Source organism: Festucalex cinctus, chromosome 10 (genome assembly GCF_051991245.1).
Source record: "Festucalex cinctus isolate MCC-2025b chromosome 10, RoL_Fcin_1.0, whole genome shotgun sequence".
NCBI lineage: Eukaryota > Metazoa > Chordata > Actinopteri > Syngnathiformes > Syngnathidae > Festucalex > Festucalex cinctus.
Window position 1 is genome coordinate 18,069,459 of NC_135420.1, and position 22,527 is coordinate 18,091,985.

The following is a 22,527-nucleotide window of genomic DNA, read 5'->3' on the forward strand; positions in this document are numbered from 1 at the left end:
CATGATAAATTATGTGCTAAAATAAAAGGTTGAGGACATGACAGGCCGCATGTCTACTAAGGAGGTAACGCTGTAACCACACAGTCCATTTCATTTGGAAACAACTGCCTATTACCAGTGTAATGGCGAGTGAGTTTCACCTCAGGCCTCAGGGATGCAGGACTGCTGCTGCTGTGTGATGATCCATCTGCATGGCAGAAAACATCCATCCAATGGATGGCTACAGGCTGCAGGCCGGCCCATTGTGTGGGCTGAGCACTGTGACTGCTCCCTCTTGTACCTCCGTAATGGGATTACATTAGCCAGGTTCTTCTGCTCCCTCTTCAGATGAATTCCCCATACACACACGCACACACCATATGCATGCAGCATATTAACATGCTGGTTGCTCTTTCGTGATAATACCTAGTGACTTGCATACTAGAGATGAACGTCTGACTACATTTTCATAATAGACCATCAATAATGAATTTATTGTGTTTTTTAACCAATTTTTCCATGTAATCGGTCAATGTACTCTGAAATTCAATTTCTATTGTGCATTTTTTAGAATTTCACCTACAATTTGTATAAATGTGTGGCTAGCCAGATAGTAAAATAGACAGAGAAAAGTTTTCATTCTTTTACAGAGCTACTTATTGTGTAATTTAGGGCACCGCCAGGGCCAAGCTGCTCATTTAAACCAAATTAAAATTAGTACATTTCCTAGTGTCCTCTCAAGGATAAAGACTTGTGTTTAACGCAGCCTGTCAAGACACCAATGAAGAAGATGATGAAGAGAAATGATACACTGGAGGAATGATATGATAGTCTTATTCTCAAGGACCAGAAATTGTGTTTGTTCTTATCCCAGTCTTGCAGGAACCTAATTCATGCAAATTCTGTCTCACCCACAAAAAAATCAACATAGAGCTGTAAAATTAATCGATTAATCAACAAGTAGTCAATTATCAAATTAACTGACAAATATTTTAATAATCGAGTAACTGTTTGCAGCCATTTATTAATTTAAAACTGTTCATATCCTGTGATTTAAGCATAACAGTAATTGTTTCACTGATTTATCCAGTCCTTCATGAAAGTATGAAAATACAACATCAATCCCCCTTTTTTAAAATCACTATATGAATACGAAGTACGAAATAAACACCAATAACTGGTTAATAAACAGTAAAAATCCTTTTGTAATACACTTCTAATAATATTAAAGAGAAACAGAATTAATTCAACTTGCTTTATTCCCATTTTTTTTGCCCTGAAGGTTTGTTTTTTTCTTTTTAATGTATTTTTTATTCGAGTTAATGTGTATTTCCCGAAAAGGGCAGCCACACAGTAAAGCAGTCGGTGTTAGTTTGATCCTAAATGACAAGTCATTGGTTTAAATGGTCAGGCCTCTAGCCCACCAAAGTGTTAGAATGTGGAGGTAGCCACCATAAAATTAAAACAGGGATCAATGATGTGTCATATCCTTGCTGCTTCATGGCCTCAACGTGTAATTCGGACTTTGAGGCTGCAGCCATCTCTCATGTCAGACCCTCCAGCTCTGGACTCAATAACCCAGCAGCCCATGGCTGCTGTCTATTGCTATCCGATACTCCAAGTGTTCACAAGCAGAAAGAGAAAGATGCATTAGGTTTCAAGTGTGTAAGACCACCCCTGCAGATTCAATCGCACGGGGAATTGAGAGGTGTTGTACTTTTGATGAGTTCTTATTAGCAGTGTTGAGGCAAGATAGGGAGGGGATGACTTTCTGACACAAGCCTCATGGGATGCATTGAAACCTGGAACACTGCAAATTGTACATGCTGCTCTGATAAATATATTATTTTAAACATGATCAGTTTTCCAGTTTATCATCTTTTTTTTTTTCTTTCTTTTTCTCTTTCCCTGTCCCCTGCCCAGATAGTTTCCACAAAGGCAACTGTGTTTGGCGGCGCAAATCCACTTCCTGCCCGGAGACCATGGCTGTACATGTGGATATGTGCGTGGGACGAGAGGCGGAAAAAAAAACAAAAACAAAAAAACAACATGCTAGGCATGTGGCTGTTGTGTTTTGGCGAGTTTACGGCCGACACCGGGTGCAAATTGGTATTAAATAATTGCCACGGTGATGAGCCTGCTCTCCTTTGTTTCGTGTTCCTGAATTGAATTGAACTTCCTGAATTCGTCATAAAATGCAGAGGAATCAAATCTCCACCCAGTGGCGTCCCAGCCGTAACCACAGCCCAATTTGGAGTGAAACTAGTGCAGACACCGATGTGTATTGTGATGTGTATTGCGCACAAGTTTGAAGGCAAACGCACGAGTCGAGCTCCGCCGTAACGTCTCCGGGTGAGCCTAACGCAGAAGTATACTGAGGCCTTAAGTTCTTTAAATTGCTTAGAATTGGGTTGCCAACTAGCCAAATTCCGATCCCTTGCTTAAGTGTTGTAACCAGAGAACGAACAATAACTAGGAGTGGAAAATAAAATGTTGTCAAACATCTAAAGCAAAAAGGCCTTTAAAAACTGCAAATTGAAGTTCAACAAACATTTTCTTAAAATATACAATGCAATTAGAAATATATGAAAATGTCTTTTTAAAATGTGAAGCAATATTCAGTGCATTTTTGAAGTACCCAATTATGGGGCATAGTCATCCTGGAACAGAAAAGGGTGTTTCTCTAATGGCTCCCACAATGTATAAAGCATTGAAATTCCCCTAATGTCTCTCGGGAGCCTGACGTTAGATATACTCAACTAAATGATCCAGACAAATTATATTTCCTTTTGCATTTAAAATCAATAGGTGTGACATGCTCAGTGCAGTCCCAGTAGTTTCCCTACCTTTTATTTGGAAATACTTGCGTGTTTCCCAAAATATGTGCAGCTAACTTTTTTTGTGATGTGTTATTTGCACACAGTGCAGACATCAAGACAGACATGTTAAAGCTTTTTCCTATTCTGGTTCAAGGCTTATTCACGTTTATTGTTCTTCGTCCTATTCCTTTCACCCTTTTCGAGATGTTCCATATTATTTTGTGCATGCATATAGTACTTGAGAGGAGAAAAGGCTTCAAATTAATTTATGAAGTACATTAGTTGTCAGCATCCAAGCCATGCAGCTACTCCTTGATTAGTCAAATATGCTGTGGTGAGGGTTGTTTTGCTGGCCTGTGCGCTGGGATAAGACGGCAATCACTTACCATTAGTGCTTCCTGTGGAAGCTGTAAGCAGATGAGCTTCAAATGTGAAAGAGAACCAGCCATTAGTTATTATAATTTTACAGTCTTGCTTTTTTATTCCTGTTGTGGCTATTCCATAGCATGATGTTAATAAAATGCATGTTTCTGTTTTCTGCATAAGTTTATGAAGTAATGGTTGTACTTGTGTTGGTGCCCTTGAATGAGCGGAATGCATGATGCAAGCTGACGAGTGGATTAGCTCCATCCCGTGGCAGCCGGAGCGAGATATTGTTTGACACTGTGGTGCTTAGCCCATCTGTCTATAATCACATGCGTGTGCTCATCAGTGTGTGCTGCAGCTACCTGTTAACCTTGTGAAGTGGGAGGATTTGTGAGAGTACGTGGATATCCAAAATCCATGTTACCAAACTTCAAGCTTGTGGAAAAACATTTTCCAACCAATTCATATATTCAGAGATTTAAAAAAGGAACAGCATAAAATAATAATATATATCATATAACAATGAGGAAAAAAGAAAAAGGAAAACAATACTGAACTAAGAAGACCAATATTTCTAGCCAGTATTCATTCAGCTTTGTTTAAAAATGATAGCAAACATTGCAGGGAGCTTCCAGGGTCTTCAGCATGTGTTCAGCTAAATTAAAAACTAAGCAAGTAAATATTTCCCACAAATTTCCTACTGTAAATAAAGTTTTACCAAAATGTCAACATAATTTCTTAATTTTATTTTATTTTTTTATGTATTTTTTTTTTTTAATAAAAAGTGTAGGGAGTGTAGGGAGTTCCCATTTTTATTTTTTATTTTTTTATAATGTGGAAATTTAAATACATCTATAAATGAAAAGTTCCTGGTATCTCACTGACCAATAAATGCATCGGCCTTCAGATTCGTAAAAAGGCTGAAGCCGGTATTTGTTAAAATGCCAAATAACTGCACCGATAATTGGCCCGGCCAGTAATCAGTCTATCCCTAAACTCCACCCACAAAAGCTCACCTTCAAACTGCAAAACATAACAAACACACAGGAACAGAACCAGGAACTGAACAGAACTGATTTGTTGGCTTGATTGTTCTTCTACTTTCAGGTTTCAGGACTACAAATCCTGATCAAAGTTTTGTTTACTCGGTTTTGGGTCAAACTGTCATTGAACTAACTGTATTACCTAGCACATAAAGATTTTTCTGTACAGTATTTGGGATCAACTTGAATTCTTCGTGTATCTCTAGTTGGCATTGATAATTGACACACTACATTAATCTAACCTATTAATGAATGTGATTGATTTGCCATATTAACTTTGCTAATCCATGTTGGAAAGTACTGATTTAAAAAAAACAACAAAAAAAACAAAAAAACAATGGAACGGTGGGTCCTTTCCTTTCCAAACCTTTCTTTCCTATGTTGAGTTACACAAGCTTTGCTACCTGGCATCAGTTACGGTCATTTAAAATCTCACATATTTTTTTTAAGCCTTACCACACTCCCATTTCAATTTTCCCCCGTTTGTTTCCGTTCACTTTGATACAACTCATCTATTATCTTAAGTATCTTCAACATGCATGTTCCATGTTCTATATCCAGCCTGGATATAAATCAGTTGACACTTATGTAGCTTATATTTTAACCGTCTGTCATGTAGCCATCTACCAACCCGGTCATCTTATAGACAGCTATGAGAATTGGAAGCGGTGAAAAGGTTCCCATTGGATTAATTATACATCCACTCATCATCTGACTTTTTTTCTGTGGTTAGTATATACCGGTGATATGTCCGATATGGATGGTTGGAGCCTTTTTTGTGTCCCTTGGTTTTTCTCATGCATAACTGCCCTCTGTGGGGCTTGTTTTGGTGTGATAGACTTGTCAACATGTGATGGAAGAAATACATATTTTACAGTAGGTGTATCATTAAATTGAATGAGGCCATCCATCTTTTGAGCATTTCAGCGCTTTGCTAATGTCAAATTGGGATACAGGTCAAATAATCACCGCTCATGTAAACTCTTCTGCTTCTGCAGGGAACCTTGGCCGTGTTGACTACATCAGTGAATTTGAGTTTGACCTCTTCATCCGGCCCGACACCTGCAATCCTCGATTCCGCGTCTGGTTCAACTTCACCGTGGAGAATGTCCGAGAGACACAGGTCAGTGTTTTATATTTTGAAAGGCACTGAAGGGATCTACTCATACTTTCAAAAGAACAGTATAGCAACACTTGTTTTGTATAACATAGAGAATGCAATCAAATGTTCATCCCAGTTAGGATGTCTTATTAATATTCAACATTTGGTGCCAATTTTTATTCAGAAATAGTCTCAATATGCATACCAAATTATTTTGCTGTACATATTCTGTGATCGAGACATTGCAGGTGAGCACACACATTAAATTATTTTCTATTCTTCAAATCAAATTAAAAACATAAACAATCTTGAATCAAGTCAATTCAGTTATTTTCTTGATGCAAAATATTTAGGGAGTCATCATTGGGAAGCAACAAAACAAAAGCTCCGTAATTTCATGAAACCCAATTTAGAATTAATTGTACAAACTGTCAAATTAGACTTCCCTCCCAGCAAGTTGTGTACAAAGCAAGTTTTTTCCCCACTGAATTGAAGCAATCTTCCTTTTCCTGCATCAGTTCTTGTCACAGTCTCCCGAGGTGATTCTGCCACTGGCAAACTGCGAGCTTTGTGATTGGTGGACAGAGGTGGTCACATGGCACAGAGATACACTGGATGTGATGACAGTTAACATAGCTTGGGGAGCGGGCATGGCGGGGGTGTGCTATTTAAATATGACTTTGCTGGATAAGAAGAAGGTAAAACTGGAAACATTGGCAATAAATCCTTACTTTTGTGATATCATTTTTCATGGATAATCTTGTCAGGCTTAGATAAGAACAACAGAGACAATGCAAAGTAGCAGCGCAAGCACAAAGAAAGCATTGAGTGAGTGAGTGAGTGAGGACGATGCAAGCGACAGAAAATGAAATAGATTGGGATACAGGAAAAAAAAATAAAGGCAAAATAAGGATGAATCCTCACCATACTGTTGCGCCTGTCTTCCTGTGGAGTGTCCAACACGCCCTATCTGAGCCTATCAGGCCAATCAGCCCATCTCCCCGCAGTGCTGTAGTCAGCACTAATCACATTTTATGGCTCTGAGATGAATGGGAGGCCTCGACTTGGAGCTGAATCGATCCCAGGGCTAGATAGGCCAGCACCGGCAGCCTGCAGCTCGGGCCAACAGGATATTTGCTGCTGTGGCAAAATGACAGAAAGTGTGTGGGAGAGACTGGCAGAAAGGGGCTTGGGAGGGGAGGATACATAAAAGGTGTAATAATATTTCACATTTTAGTGAATACAAATACATGCTACACAATTGCTCATTCAACTGCCTGCTTCCACATGATGAGATGATGACAGCCACTGCCATCTGTTTCTGGGAACATACCTTTCGTGTCTGTCCAATGTCCTTCAAAAAGACCATATGTGAATTGAATCGATTCCATTTGGTAATGTTTTATGTGTTTTTTTTCTATGTATACAACATATTATGTTCAAATCGTGGCCCCATTATCCAAAATACACATACATTTTAAAAAATCCTGTGATATGAGCACAATCATACAAAGTAGGAAATTAGACAAAGGATAATAGAACGAGTATGTTAAATAGCTAAGTGCAGTTGTGTGAGGAGATGCTGTTCTATGGAGATATCAGCCCGGTTCCAGAGGAGAACCAGCCTGGTGGAGTGTTTCATCCAGCTAAGCCTTGCTAACTCTCAGCTTGAGCCAGGGGAATGGGGAACAGTAAAAGCCCGTGATATTGGAAGTGAGATGGCTATTTTGAAGGAATGTAAGCTGGTGAAACAGATTTGGTCTGCCTCAATCAGCTTAGAAGCTTTGTTGAAATTGGCTTCACTGTAGCGCCGGTTATGATGGATGGTTGACTGGATGAATGTCTCCTTTTTATGTCTTATTTTTTTTCTCCTTCTTTTTTGCATTTCCCAAACAAATTGCATACTTCAAAAATCATACCTGCTCTGGTTTAGTTGGTTGCAATCCTGGGGAAAAATACTTAACTGAAGTCAAGAATATATTGACAAATCATTTAAGTGTCCAGTGGGCTCGTTTACAGGCATCTTACTTTTATCCCTTTTCCATTGCACGGGACCTACTTGGCTCAACATGTTTCTACTTGGATTTGATGATTTTCATATCACGAGGTACTATTTCTTGCATTTGATACCACATGGGTACTCTCTGTAAACCACTGCTGGTGCGTGGACATTAGCTAACCATCACCATAGGCTCAAAGAAGCATTCATATGTATGACTGTTTAAAGTGGAAGTCAACCTAAACATTTCTTGACAATAATATGTTGTATGTGACCTCACTAGTCTAAACATGACATTCTGATTTATGACTTGGCAATATAAATGACTTATTCAATATAAGGTATAAATTTTGCCGAAGTTAGAGATTTTAAGTCTACCGTCATACCACTGTAGCGCATGTTGATGACATTATCTCATAGCGCATGTTGATGACATCATTATATGACGCATGTTGATGACATCATGGTTTTTGCATCCCGGCTTTGCGCGCTGTTCACACTCAGCGTAACAATGGCGTCAAGAATCCACAAAGGATTCACAGAGCCGGAGGAATTGTTTAAAAAAAAAAACAACAACAACAAAAAAATGCATGTCAAAAAACAGTACTATGTCAATTATTTGGACATATTTCGGATTTGCGAGCAGAAACATGTAATTTGAAAAATTTGCCGTGCGACTGTGCCCACTAGCAAAGGTAATACGAGCAATTTTTTCCATCTTCAAGAAAACATGTTACCGAGTCAGTATGAGGACCCCTCATTGAAGAGTGTCGCATGCAGCCATCGACCGGTCAATCCTCAAATACGGGAAAGACAAACGTTTGCCCTACTACCAAACAACAGACCTCAGTTGTGCAAGCTTTTTAAAAGGGGAATCTATATGATAAAAAGAGCATGGACGTGCTGTTTTACAATGGCCACTTGTGCATGCCCTTGTGATCTTCACGCGAATTGTTTTCATTTAAAATATCATCAGTATTTTTTGTTTGCACTATTTTCACCAGAGAGTGCTGACTTTTAATTATGATTTGAGATTTGCACACTAAATATTATCCAAAGTAAATTCATTCTATTGTTTTTTTTGTTTTTTTTTTACTCAATTTAGCTTCTATAAAGGACTATGTAAACCAGTAAGCAAATTATAAAAAAATAAATAAAAATAAAAATACACTTAATTCTCTGTCTTGGTGCGGCCATTTTGTCACTTGCTGTCGACTGAAGATGACATCAATGTTGCTCAAGGCTCAGGCAATGACCAATCACAGCTTGCCTGTTTTCTGAAGCTGAGCTGTGATTGGTTATTACCTGAGACCTGAGCAACTGTGATGTCATCTTCAGTCGATAGCAGGTGACAAAATGGCTGCCCCCTGAGATGGATAAAAGCAGCTAGATTTTGCTGCTTCACGCATATTTCACTAACACAATATTAACCAAAATACTGTATTTAGACCAGTGGGGCTGCATAGCGCATGTTATTGCCACAATATTTTTTGGGGTTGACTTCCCGTTTAATGGCCTGAGCTTTGGTCATGTCGCACATGTACGCACCTCTCGAACATGATATTTGAACATTTCTGTTTTTTTTCCTTGCCATGAATAATAGTTCACGTCTCAACAAAAAGGTTTGTATTCATATCGTCGCATTTTAAGAAACTTTCCGAATACCTCAAGCGGGACACGGTGTATGCTGACTTATATCTTACAAAAGTTTATGTTCTATGTCCAAAGTGAGTGAACCTCAACAAGCAAGTTCCTGCTAGCACCATTGCATTTCATCCTCTGCCTATGCTGTGGCCAGAAAGCGGTGGATGAGTTGATATGACAGCCCATTGGGCAAGTTGATATGCCATTCCATTCTGCTGTAGGGGTGTGCTAAATGTCAGGCTCCGTGAAGGGTACGGCTGTGAGCTATTATCATTGGGGCCTTCAGGGAGCCATTCATAGAAGACAGGCAGTAAAACCTTGCACCGAGTACCTTCAACTCAGATGATTTGTAAGCCTCACTTGCCCAGCGAAAGCACCGTACAGAACGGTTACTCACCATAACCAGGGAAGAGGATGAACTCGTGCAGAGTATTCCATTTTGTACCTTCAATTCCCAATGGGCCACCCTTGTTTTTAATTTTTTAGAACATGGCCCACTGAATATAATTCACCATCAGGGACATTACGCAGTCTGACACACTCGATAAGTTAGATATTGATTAGAACAGCAAGTATATAAGGCTTTCCTACATTATTTGCATAATGCCAACAACACTTGTTGTTTACAGTAGCTACTGCTGTGACTAACAGCGTCGACGGCAAGATAACTCCCATACACGATATCACCTAAAGGACATGAAAGGCCGTTTAACCTACAGGGTGAGAAACAGATAGAGGAACAAATTGAGTTCGCCCTTTGCAGTTATGCCAGCTTCAAATCTTCTGACAAGACTGACAAGAAACACGTCTGTGTTATTTATTTGTTTGTTTATTTTTATTTTTTTTGTTCCTTCATCCTGTAGCTGATTTGTCGGGTTCAGAGGTCGCTGATGTTGGACAAGAGGGCTTGGTTCACAATCTAGGTTCTTGAAGGGATGATGTCAAAGTTGAACTTTCCCAACACTGAAGGTTGGAAATATGTTCACAGTTTACATTTACTTAACTCCATAAAAGTTGTACACTTATATCATGAGATAAGTTGTCAATCTATTTCTTACACAGCATAATATGACCGATGTGTTTTTAGTTTTTCTTATGCATTTATATGGTTTTTAAATCAACGTTTAATTAACTTTTGTAAAAAAAATTGTTAAAATATATTGCAGAAAAATCAGAAGTCCAATCAATAATAATAAATAAATAAATAAATAAATTTGATTGTTTTTCTGCCAATAAAATTTAAGTATTTTATTTGGTCAAGTATCCCAACATCCTTCCACCATCTTGTCTGCATTGTCCTTCAGCAGGGGCAGTTTGAGACAGACAGGCAATTGTCTAGCAACGTTGAGTGAATGTTGCCCCATCATCGCTGTTGTCACATTGGCAATGATCGTGAAGACAGCTGGTTGGTGTCAATGACTCATGATGGGGGTCCTAGAGGGTCATGAACCTCCAAATCTGTGATTAGCACTGACTTTTCTTTCTTTTTTTTTTTTTCTTTTTTTTTTTAGGTCAAAATTGGAATTTGAACGGACAACACATGATTTTTACCATCCTTCTGGTGCATACTATGGCAAAATGTAGTTGTGGGTCACGTAATAGCTGCTTCCATTCAGTACATTCTACAAAGGCATTTTCTGTGTGACTGCCAAATGGTTTATCGCTTAAAACAGTCACTACATAGGCAGATAAAGTTTGGATTGACTAGTTTTAAACAAGATGGGAACTTCTAGAAAGACACAGGGCATCAGTCAGTTTTTCAGGGGGTTTAGGGTATCTTGGATGACCTTGTTCTCTAAAAGAGAAACTCAGGGCATCCTTCCTTATTGTGAAGGCTGATGCTCCCCAGATCATTCCATAATGACATGGACAAAAGAATATGACGACAGCACAGAATGGATTTTTAAACTGTCGCCCTGATAGTGGAATGAGTTTTCCCTGGGTTATCACTGCTGACACAAGGTTCCTTATCAAAGTTCATTTCCCTATTTTCAAACTTGATTTGCTTTAAAAGGAGGCACAGAGCTAATGTTATGTTTTCAAATATAGTAGACTCCCCGTTTATTATGCATTTATTCTTGGTTTCTTAAATCAGGTTTAGGGAACTACAAATGTTGAAAATAAGACATTTAATTTTCCATCTTATCCATCTATTTACTATACAGATTATCATTAGGAGGGTAACGGGTTCTGTAGCACATCCTAGATGACTTTGTCCAAGAGGCAGGCTACTCCTTGAACTTGTTACTGGCCAATTGCAGGGCACGTTCACACACAACAACCATTCACACTCACATTTGCACTCTTTAGTTAACATAACATGCACAAAACTGCACATTTTAGGCATGTGGGAGTAAGCAGAAGTACAGCTTGTACACCCTTAAAGTTGTGTAATTTAGAAAAAGGTGAACAAAATCAAAGCCACACACTGAAAATCACATGACATTAACAAAATCTGGCAATCACAACATCGACAATATTCTGCAAATCTCCTGACATTTCAGCTCGGTAACCATCTAAAACCGACTCCACAAGCATCTTTTAGGTGGCTTTTTGAGTTAATCCTAAATAGGAGTGCTAGTGATGCAAAAAAAGACAAGCATAGAATCAAAAATGGAACTAACTGTGGCATAGCAGTAACAAAAGCACTGCAGACATTTCTGTCTTGGCTGTTCAGTAATATGGTTAAAGCAACAGCACATTGGCAATAGCATGTATCCACATTGTGTTGTTAGTTAATAACTGCACAATTTATACCCAAGTTTTTTTTTTGTTTTTGTTTTTTTTAATGTTAGTTTGACTCTGGCAGTTTATTTCAATGTTCATTGTTATTATCAGAACAATTATTTATTTTTTTTATGTTTTTTATTTTGCAACTAGGAAGTCAATCAGCGTCAAGCAACAGATTGTGTTTTATTTTGGAGGTTCCGTTGTATTTCCGATGTCAGAAACCGACTGAGAATGTTGTCTTTTCTAAAGTAAAAATTGATGTGTTTTCCTTATAATATGTGCAATAGAACCATTTGCGGTCCTAATGTGTTTTTCCATCAGAACTTGTGGAGACAGGTTGGTGTGTCTGCCATCAGTACAGTCATCAGTGAAGTGTTCATTGAGAGTCCAGCTGTGTGCCAGTGTGTCATGCTGCCAATGTGCACCAATTTTCCAAATCAAGGCGCAGGGTGCTGGCAAAGTTGTGTTTTTTTGTGGCTGCAGCTGAATACGCAAACAGGGTACCATTTGCAAAATAATAATAATAATCATGTTAACTATGTGCTCTATTGCTGATCAGTACATTATTTCATCTTACTGCAATAGTGTGAGTTAAAATTATTCCCATCGGTAGAAGTGAAGGAAAAATGTATTCAGTTGTTGAGTTATTGTTGCATTTTCAGAAAAGAAAAAAACAACAACAACAACAACCCATATATGTATACCACTTCGCTCTTACAAAATGGCCTACAATCTCCATGAAATTGGAACTGTAAGCTTGTGCCTCTGGGCTGTTTCTTAAAATCTTCTTAGATAAGGCAAATGCAAACATACACTTCCAAGTTCCTAATAAATTTCACCAACTGTACAAGCATTCACACAAACACCACAATGTAAAAAACTAACTACAATATTGCACATGGAATTTTCCAAACTACAAATACCCTGAAATGAAAGTGGACATTAATAATTGATTAATTATTATGACTGTGTTGGCAGTGTGCCAGCACAGAGTATTTAAAAGGCAAGTATATTTAAACGAAGCAGCTGTTGAGACAGTAGTGTGAAAAATACTTGACAAATATATTAAATAATGTTCCTTTGTGATGGTTGTTCGTCTCTGTGTGCCCTGCGATTGGCAGTTCCTAGTTACCTAATAACTTCCATGGGGGAATACAGTAGTCCTCTGTACCTTGAAAAAAATAAAAATAAAAAAATGCAATTGCATATAACATTATACCCCAGGAGCACCGTTTCTTACAGAAGCATTGAACTAACATTGTGGAGTAAATAAACTGTTTTGACTGGGCTATTGTTATTGATAAAACCATTAGAAAGTGTTGATAAAGTCGTTCAAACGTCTTGCTAATGTCGTTTGGTTTGAATTTATGAGCTAAATATTGCCAAAATGCTAAAAAACATAGCATTTTTATTTTTTGCATACCCTCTGGCATTAGGGGAAAACATGTTTTCAGCATTTTAGCGTAACGTTTTACCAATTCATTCGAATGACTTACCGATACTTTCGAACGACTTACCAAGACATTCAAACAAATTACCAAGATGTTCAAATGACTTGACCAAAGTGTTGGAACGACTTTACCAAAGCATTCAAATGACTATCAATACGTTTGAACAACTTTATCAAGACGCTTGAACGACTTTGCGGTGCGTTTGAATGACACCAAGCTTGAATAGCACTTGTTATGATCACAAATCCATCTTCTACACTTTTGATCCACTGCAGCAGCACTCTCATCACCGCCTTTTTTTTTCTAGTGACTTTGTTCAAATAAGTTTCTCAAGATGTTCGAACAACTTTACCAATGCATTAGAATGATTATCAGTGTGTTTGAACATCTTTACCAATACGTACAAATGACTTTATGAAGGCGTTCAAATGACTTTGTGGGGCGTTCAAACAGCATAGAAGGTTTTCTGGAATAAAAGTCAAGTCATATTAATTTATGACAGATTCAGTTTTTAGTATGGCGGCAACTGAGATTGCCTTCTTGTGCTGCGTGACGACATTCTTACGTTACTGCACAAGCTTGATTCACTGTTAGTCATTTGGTAACACCATTAACCGATGATCCCCTGTAATGTATGACTAGTTGTCCACGACCAACCCCAAATGATTCCACAACACAGTTTTTAGTACCGACCCGCTGGTTGAAAATCTCTACCCAAAGGACTTTAAGATATAATTTCTTTAAAAAAAACAAAAACAAAACATTGTTTATTTTGTGAACATCTGTGCAATGCTGTGAATAGCCACATTACTCAGATTTTATTGTATTTCACACCCATTTCAATTGTCAACATTTTGTGATTTGTTGACTCGTGATTTTTTTTTTTTTCTTTTTTCAAAATGTTATTGACGGAGACACAAGTATTGTTGAGGTTCCCCAAGGAAGCACGTTGTTGTAGGTAAGGCCCTTACAGAGCTTCTGTGCATCTGCATGAAATGATGAGCCCGGTGTCAGGGCATGGATCATCCTTTTTCACCGAGTAATGAATACAGATTGCACACTGGATAGAGGGCCTCAGCAATCTGCTGCTCCACAAATGAAACAACTGCCATTCTAATGAAATAGACTTTTCATGCCAGCACACCCCTCAACGCGGCCTAAATTCAATTCCATACCCACAGATTTGCGTGTTGGGGGAGTCAGAGATGCAGGATGCAAGAGAGGAGGGCTTATAAATGCTGAAATTAGAGTATTGTTTAAAAGTATGTGTGTATCGGGGTGTATGTTGATGTGTGAAGGTAGCGGTGTAGTGGGAGGGGCGCCTGTCGCGATATTGTCGTTAACCACCTGGTTATTTTAGATCGCAGCCGGAGGAATGGGGTCCAATCACAGCAATCACACTCCCACAAAGGCACGCTTGTGCACAACTTCACACACTTAGCTAATTATGCCAACTAGCGGCTTGGGAGAACACGCTCCCTGTATTCTGTATTTAGGGAACAGCGAGGAGAGCCACAGTGCCTCTTTGATGCTGCTTTTGTTTTCTTGTTTGTGTGGTTTAATAATTTAATCAAGCCAAACGTCCTCCTTCTCTGTGTAACTGTCTGTTGGCGAAGGCTAATTACGCTGCAGATTGTTCTCCTGGTGCTATAGATGAGAGTTTAGATCCAGAGGGGCGGAGGGGTGGCATTCGTGCGCGTTGATGGCTGTAATTTAACAGTGGGCTGGTGGGCTAAGCTGTCTGACAACCGCTGTTTTATTGTTTCGGAAAGGCTGCTGACAAGCTAATATTCTAAAATGCAGCCATCACGGCTCAAGAGCGGGCCAGCAAACTAATGCATTCTCTGACCGTTAATTATTCATTTGAATGCAATTTCACAAAACGAAATACATTTGTTGACATAGAGTAGCAACTCTATTTTTGACTTGTTGCTAGGGAGACAGCAATCACCGCAATATATCCCACTTTTCAGTTCTATTTGTCAGATTATCAGTTTAATAAAAACATTTGAATTGGTGACCACAATACGCCATATCCCATTGTTCATCATCCTATCCTGTTTGTACAGTATAATTAGATTACTATTAAGATTTTTTTTTAATCCCTTTTGAGATCCCAACTACCATTCCAAATTTTGAGCGTGATCCAAGTGAAATTTAACCTGTAAGCACAAAATGACTGCGTAACACAAATACATGTTTACTTGCTTTAAAATAATAGTTATAGATGGCACATTCAGAGCTGGTCTCCACTGCCTGATCGCCAAGGTTGTGCAGCGTTGCAGTAGGACCGGCAGTTTTTCAGGATTAGTCGCTTGTCGAGCATGTTGCTTCTGAGCATTGAGCTCCACGAAACTCCTGTTGCTAAATAATAATCGAGTTTAAATGGACCGAACTATTATATCTGAGGACTTCATACACATACACTTTTAATCCTATCTATCTATCTATCTATCTATCTATCTATCTATCTATCTATCTGGGGCACTAAAAATGGTGCGGTTATTCTGAGTTACTTTAAATGGTGTCAGATGTGTTGTTGTATTTTAACATGCACTTGATGTGATTTGTTCATTCTTAACTAATCCACATCACCAGTTATTTAACGATATGCACATTTGTGCCACCATAATATCTCAGATGTTTCTTTTTACTCACTCTCTCGAAAAGCTTTCAGTTTTTGTTTTTCTTAATTCAACTGTGCATGGTTTATAGGTCAGGCTAATGGTGGGAAATATATATTTTAAACAACATACATTGGTCTCATTTTTTTATGTTTAAAAAAAAAAAAAAAAAAACGCAATTAAACAGGAGCAACCACCAATGACTTGGACACTGCATCGATAGGAAAAGGCTGTGTATTGTGAATATGCTGGTAAAACACATACAGTATATAGCTTACTGGGTCCTTTATTGATGCACTTGATTTATTTGCAATTACTACAATCAATACACAATACACTCATTGTTTCTTTTTTCATGGTCAGATTATTTCATGGATTTTCTTGTGATGCTTGTAATGACAAACAGCATTAACCATCAGTGCTGTCATACCTTAGAAGATTTCATTTTCCACCCAGAGACCGACCGGAATGCCAAACTGATTAGATTCGATGCTGCTGGTTCCAATTAGTTTTTACACAACAAAACCATCCCAGACACCAGATTAGCATGGACTGATTAACTGTATAATGTGATGCACCGGGGATACAGTCTGCATTGTTGCCTCTGGTGTTATAATATAATAATGAGTTGATCTGAACTTGCCATATTTTAAGCTGTCATTGGGGCATTTACAGTAACAGATTGTACTAAATTGGGCTAAAGTATGTGTAAAGTAAGTATTACCTGACACCATTCATTTTAAGTTGTTAGGGTCTTATGTGGGATACTATTAACATATGTGTAGAACATTATTACCCAACTAAACAGTTTCCCAAAAGTCATAATGCACTTTCTTCTTTCTGTTTTGTGTCAGGTATTATTTGGACATCGACATTAGACAGCTTAGGGTTTGCAGTTTTTGTCAACATATCATTCCTTTGCCATTGGAGCAGAGCTGCAAAAAAAGTCTTTCTTTGCCTGACTGCAGTTCAGCAACCATTTGAGGTGCTTTATGGCCGCCACACTGCTCCAACTTGTTATAGAGTTTATGGTTATCAATGGCAAGCTTCTAGAATCAGGAACTGTTCTTGACAAAACACAACAAAAAAGCTTGCTATTACATGGAACTCTTTGAGCAAGCATCAATGCAAAGATTGTGACAGACAAAACTTGTGCAACACTGCTCCAATTTGGAATGGCGATCCATGGGCAAGGGAATGATTCTTACAAAAGATAGATAGCTTTCATTTTAAATGTCAGCTTCTGAAAGGTAAATATGTGATTCATGTAAACCTCCATGAAAGCAGACTGATTATCTTTGTGTTGAATCAAAATAAAACAATTTTACTTTGTAAAACAACAATCAACAGGTTTGCCTATTTTCTCGCATGTTATGGACCAAACCAGTTAAATTAAATAAAGCCGAGCTTTTGCTCGTCTTTTTACAAGGATGGAAATTTAAACTTGTTTTTTCCATCCGATTCATTGATTAATCAACACAATAATTGACAGCTTAATTGATTATTAAAAATAATGTTAGTTGCAGCTCTACTTTTTTTTTTTTTTTTTTTTGACGTACAAATCCATCCATTTTCTTGACCGCTTATTCCTCACAAGGGTCGCGGGGGTTGCTGGCGCCTATCTCAGCTGGCTCTGGCAGTAGGCAGGGTACACCCTGGACTGGTTGCCAGCCAATCGCAGGGCACACAGAGACGAACAACCATCCATACGCACAAGCACACCTAGGGACAATTTGGAGCGCCCAATTAACCTGCCATGCATGTCTTTGGGATGTGGGAGGAGACCGGAGTACCCGGAGAAGACCCACGCGGGCACGGGGAGAACATGCAAACTCCACCCAGGAAGGCCGGAGCCTGGACTCGAACCGGAGTCCTCAGAACTGGGAGGCGGACGTGCTAACCACTCGACCTGACGTACAAATAGCAAATGTAAATTTATTTATTTATTCATTTATTTATTTATTTACTATCCTTCTCCATCCGAGGATATAAGTGCCCCAAGTTAAAATACAAGAGCATTAGGCTACATTGTCTCGGCTTGTAGAGCAGAAATAACTTGGCGCCACAGTGATTTGAGTCACCGTTTGACACAAGCTACAGGCTGTATATCTCCTGAGGCCCTCGGTCTTCGGTGGGCAGTAATAAAAAGCTTCCTGATAACATTTTCAGGGATTCTGGCGCCATTGACTCATTTATCTTCACAGTGTATATATAGTGTATTTTATTTATATGACAAACCTTCAATCTTGGTAGTGAATTTATTTAGAACACCCACAATTCGGTCTTTTACACCTAACCAAATTAGGCTTAACAAATGCATTATTACACTTATTGTAATTAAGGAGGAAATGTTTGTCATTTGCATTGTGTAGTTTGAGATACTTCAGATTTGCAGTTATCACTGTGTCAAGTTTGGTTGTCTGTGCAAACACAGGAAAATCCATATCAAGAGATGAAAATCAGTTTTGCCCAATCAAAGTACCCACAATTCACACTTGATTTATACAACAATGCAACCCTGACATTGTAACATTTCTGAAATATACTGCACAGTGAATGTAACATTTCTTTAATATATTTCACATCATTTTTGAAAATCGGGCTTTACAGCGCATGGTGGGTGAGTGGTGCAGTGTGTTTTCAAGGCTCAGATGTTGTAAAAGTACCCTGAATGCTTGTGCAGCAAGCGTGTGACGTGATGGGATTCTGCACCCCCTGAGCGTGATTTCAACTGTTTTAAGACACCCCATTTGGAGTTTACTGTAAAACTAATTCCTTCAAAAACATTCAACATGCAAATTCGGTAGGAATAAATATCCATCCATCCATCCATTTTCTTGACCGCTTATTCCTCACAAGGGTCGCGGGGGCTGCTGGCGCCTATCTCAGCTGGCTCTGGGCAGTAGGCGGGGGACACCCTGGACTGGTTGCCAGTCAATCGCAGAGGAATAAATACATACATGTAATGTAGTAATACTCAAATGCACATATTCTTCAAAATCTATTTAAAAAAAAAAAAGTGTCATACTAATAGAGGCCAATCTTAATGTTCTTCTTCTACTCTTCTTATTGTAATTTAAGTGTGTACTCTATGCATGTGCGACACCACACTGCCCCTAACAGGCCAATGTGTACACTGCAGGAACAGACAATATTTATATTTATTTATTGTTTTGTTTTTTTTATTATTATTTTATTGCTATTATTTTAATATATTGAATTTGTTATATTACTTTGTTTAAAATTAGCTTTCTGGCTGTTTTTGAAAGTTATATTTAAAGTTGGGTTTTCAAGAATTCAAGGAATTTTTATTGTTGCTCATACCAACACACATTTCCACAGAATATGGCACGGAATATGATACCCCAGGTCCCAGGTTAGCCTGTTCAGTCCCAAGACTTGTGAAAATACAAATCAAACAACAAACACAATCAAATGAATGTAGTTAAAGAGATGAGGAAGAGGCTTATTCGCGGTTTGAATGTATGCAAAGATGCAGCAAAATTAAATTGCAAGAGGCTTCAAATGTATTTGTTAGGTTTTGATACATAATAAACATAAAATAATAAATAATCACCATTATTATTTTTTTTTCGCCCAGCCCTATTCTTATGTCAAATACCATCCCTGTAAAAAAAAAATAAAAAAAAAAATACAACATCAACAAAGCAAACTGTAAAACACAATCCAGATTGGGGATCACCTTGGTGCTTTGTTTAGCCAGAATGTGTGATATCTCCACTGTGGCAGCTTCCCCTCTGCAGTGTTTGAGAGTACACAGATGCTGTTTGTCTTTCTGATGTTGAGATTTAGCATCTCCAGGGATGCTGCGGACCTGTGTTTTCTCCTAATGAAGCAGCCTAGGAAATGGCTCAAAAAGATGAACACTGTTAAACCCACTAAAGTGGGAGTGTGAGATATGTACAGAAGTGGACGTGAACACTCATGGACTCTCATACATACATATTGTCCATTTAGATTGTAAAGATGTATTAGAATAAGATAATAATAATAATGAACTTCATGTAATGCATTGCTCTGGGCTCACATCAATATAATTGATTTCAATTGGAACCAAAAGCTTGTTGTGACTTATTGATGAGCCGTTCTAATATAATGGGGGTGCCTGCAAGGAGAAGAAAAAAAAAGAACAAGAATCAAGAGTGTTTCCTTCTGCTCTCATGTTGTCCTATCATCTTTCGCCAACATCGAAAACTGACAGGCTACGTGTGCACAGAATCCCCAAGGAAAAGCTTACTGGATCTGGCAATCGCACATCTAGACACTCAAATGAAAAAGCCTGAAAAAGCTGCGGACCAAACGAGTGAGGGAGGAAAACTCCAAATGGGTGAAGACACAGATAAAAAAAAGACAGAGTACAGTTGAAGTTTGGCGTATAATGAGCAGTAGGGATGTGAAGATTGCTGAATTCATCAGACTTCGAGAGCTCATACAATGTAGGCAGAATGCTTTTCATGTGACAAATGTGTAATTAAGTGATTTTTTATTTTATTTTTTTATTCGCTCCACTTGCAGTCACACGCACGTGAGCACATATTGATGGACTGGTGGTGGGTGGGAAGAACAAAGTATTTTTGTCCTTCCCTGCGTGCGATACGTGTGTCTGTCTGTGTGCATTTTAGTGAGCGTTAAAGTGTGAGCATGAGACAGAGCCTTTAATTACAGGCCTATTAGAATAACACCAGCTCCCCATTGCTCACTGATTCTGAATGATAGAATGGGATGTTTTAATTTTGGCACTTTGCATTTATTTAGTCTGTCAGTTGTGCCACCAAGTTTTTTTGTTTTTTTTTTGCCATTAAGGATATCTGTGTGGTTTTAAGGATCATATTTTTTCCTACTCCCACACAATATTTAGTTGTACTTCTTAGCTTTTTGATTGACTGCAGGAAAAATGTGAATGCCAGCATCTGACTGTGGTGGACTGGATTACTTCTTTGTAAAAGGGAAGTGTGACGTCGAGAGGCAGATTGTCTGTTGGTTGATTTCAATGGAATGTGTATCTTTGCCACAAGTTCGGCTTAAAAAAAAAAATAAAAAAAATCTTACCTTTTATTCTGTGACTCCGGACTGACGATACACTCGGGCTAATTCATTTTTGTTCATTTTTGTTACAAGCTACCCGGTTTCTCCAGTGGAGAATGCAAATGGAGTCCCATTAGTCAAACTTAATATCTTATGTCATTCTCTGTAAGCGAGAAAGTAACATGCTAATTAAAAAACAACAACCAAAAAAGTCAATTGTTGAACCTTCCGTGCTCTACTATTTTTTCCTACTTTTGTCATAGTCAGTGCACTGCAGGGGTCTATCACCTTTATACACATTTGTGAAATATCATTTGTGATCATGACTGTGATTTATATGGACATTTTTATGACACTGGTCATGTTCATGATTTTTACCAATAATGAATGATCAATAATTACTGAACATGGTCGGAAACAGATACCTCAAATATCAATTTGCAACACTTTATTTCTGTAAATCTCTGTAAATTTTCCAAATAGGTCATCGGTGAGTTATTTTTTCGAACAGGCCTTTGGGCCACTTGTGAAGTAATTTCAATGGTCATCAATTATCAGCGGATTGTTGTTATATAATGTAGTTCAATGTCCTGCGACACAGCTTACTATCAATGCAGTTGAGCCACGTTTTTCAACCCTTTGGCTTCCATACCTGTAATGTATGCTGTTTTTGGTTCGGCCAAAACTTTCAGTGTTTCTTTTGTCAATTCTTCCTCCAATGACTAATGCCAATACTTTGCACGCTACATCCTTGTGTAAAGCAAATTCAGTCGAAACACTTATGCAACAATGAGTACAATTTATTGCTGTCTGCTTTTTAAATTAGTTTTTGCAATATTAATGCTAAAGTTCAACCAATAAAAGACAAGGCAGCGTGGTTGCCCAACACTAGAAGGTCACTTTTGGATTAAAAGTTAACGTCCCAATAACCCACTTTTATATCCAAAAGGTTTAATATTATATTGCATGGTTAATACAAGTCAAGCCTTTAGGGATTTAAAAACTTCAGTTGAAGTTATGTTAGACTTGATAATTTGGGGCTTTTTCTGCTTTGAGGGATAACCCCGCTGTGAGTGGCTATTATTAACACTATTTCATAATAATTTTGCCACATATTCGTTCAAATTATGTCTGGGTGCCTTATTATCTCATATCTGATGCACACAAATAGTCATCCTGCACATTATGTTGTAAAACCGAGTGCGTATGTGGAAGGTGAGTGCTGGATGTGGGTGTTTGTTACAGACTGAAGTCAAGGCTGCCCGTCATCATTCCAACTGCATTAACCTTGGCCTCCATGCCTGCAAGGCCCACAACTTCCATTTCTCCGCAACAAATGCAGGTCCTGGCTCGGGGCAAACTGACAGGCAGCATAGTTAATGACTTATTTACTGTTTAATGGCTGTATACGGGACCACCACAACAATTAATGAGAAAATGCCAAATTCACAAGCCATGGGGGAGCCAGGTGGTGGAGGTTATTTTCTTTCTCTAACTTTATCTCGGCTCTGCCTTCTGCTCTACCCAGATAAACTCCCGCATACCTGGAGACAGACAGGCTGACAGCGGCAAGGACAGCTACTTTTACAAAGTGTCGCTGTAAAAATACACACTGACCTTATTTCCAACTTATATTCCATTTTACTTCATTCCATTCTGGCCTGAAATAAATCATCCTTACGGTGTCCCCATTTCAATGAAGTTATTGATTTTGCCTGCAGTAT

General features: G+C 38.4%; 1 protein-coding gene across 5 annotated transcripts in view; it reads left to right on the forward strand.

The window, feature by feature from the left end:
• LOC144026839 (cytosolic carboxypeptidase 6-like) overlaps positions 1-22,527 on the forward strand; it is a 313,459-nt gene that overhangs the window by 15,823 nt on the left and 275,109 nt on the right. For all 5 annotated transcript variants that reach the window (XM_077533870.1, XM_077533871.1, XM_077533874.1 and 2 more), the window contains one exon: positions 5,206-5,330. In XM_077533870.1, the coding sequence (XP_077389996.1) occupies positions 5,206-5,330 (125 nt within the window). The remainder of the gene's footprint in view (positions 1-5,205; positions 5,331-22,527) is intronic.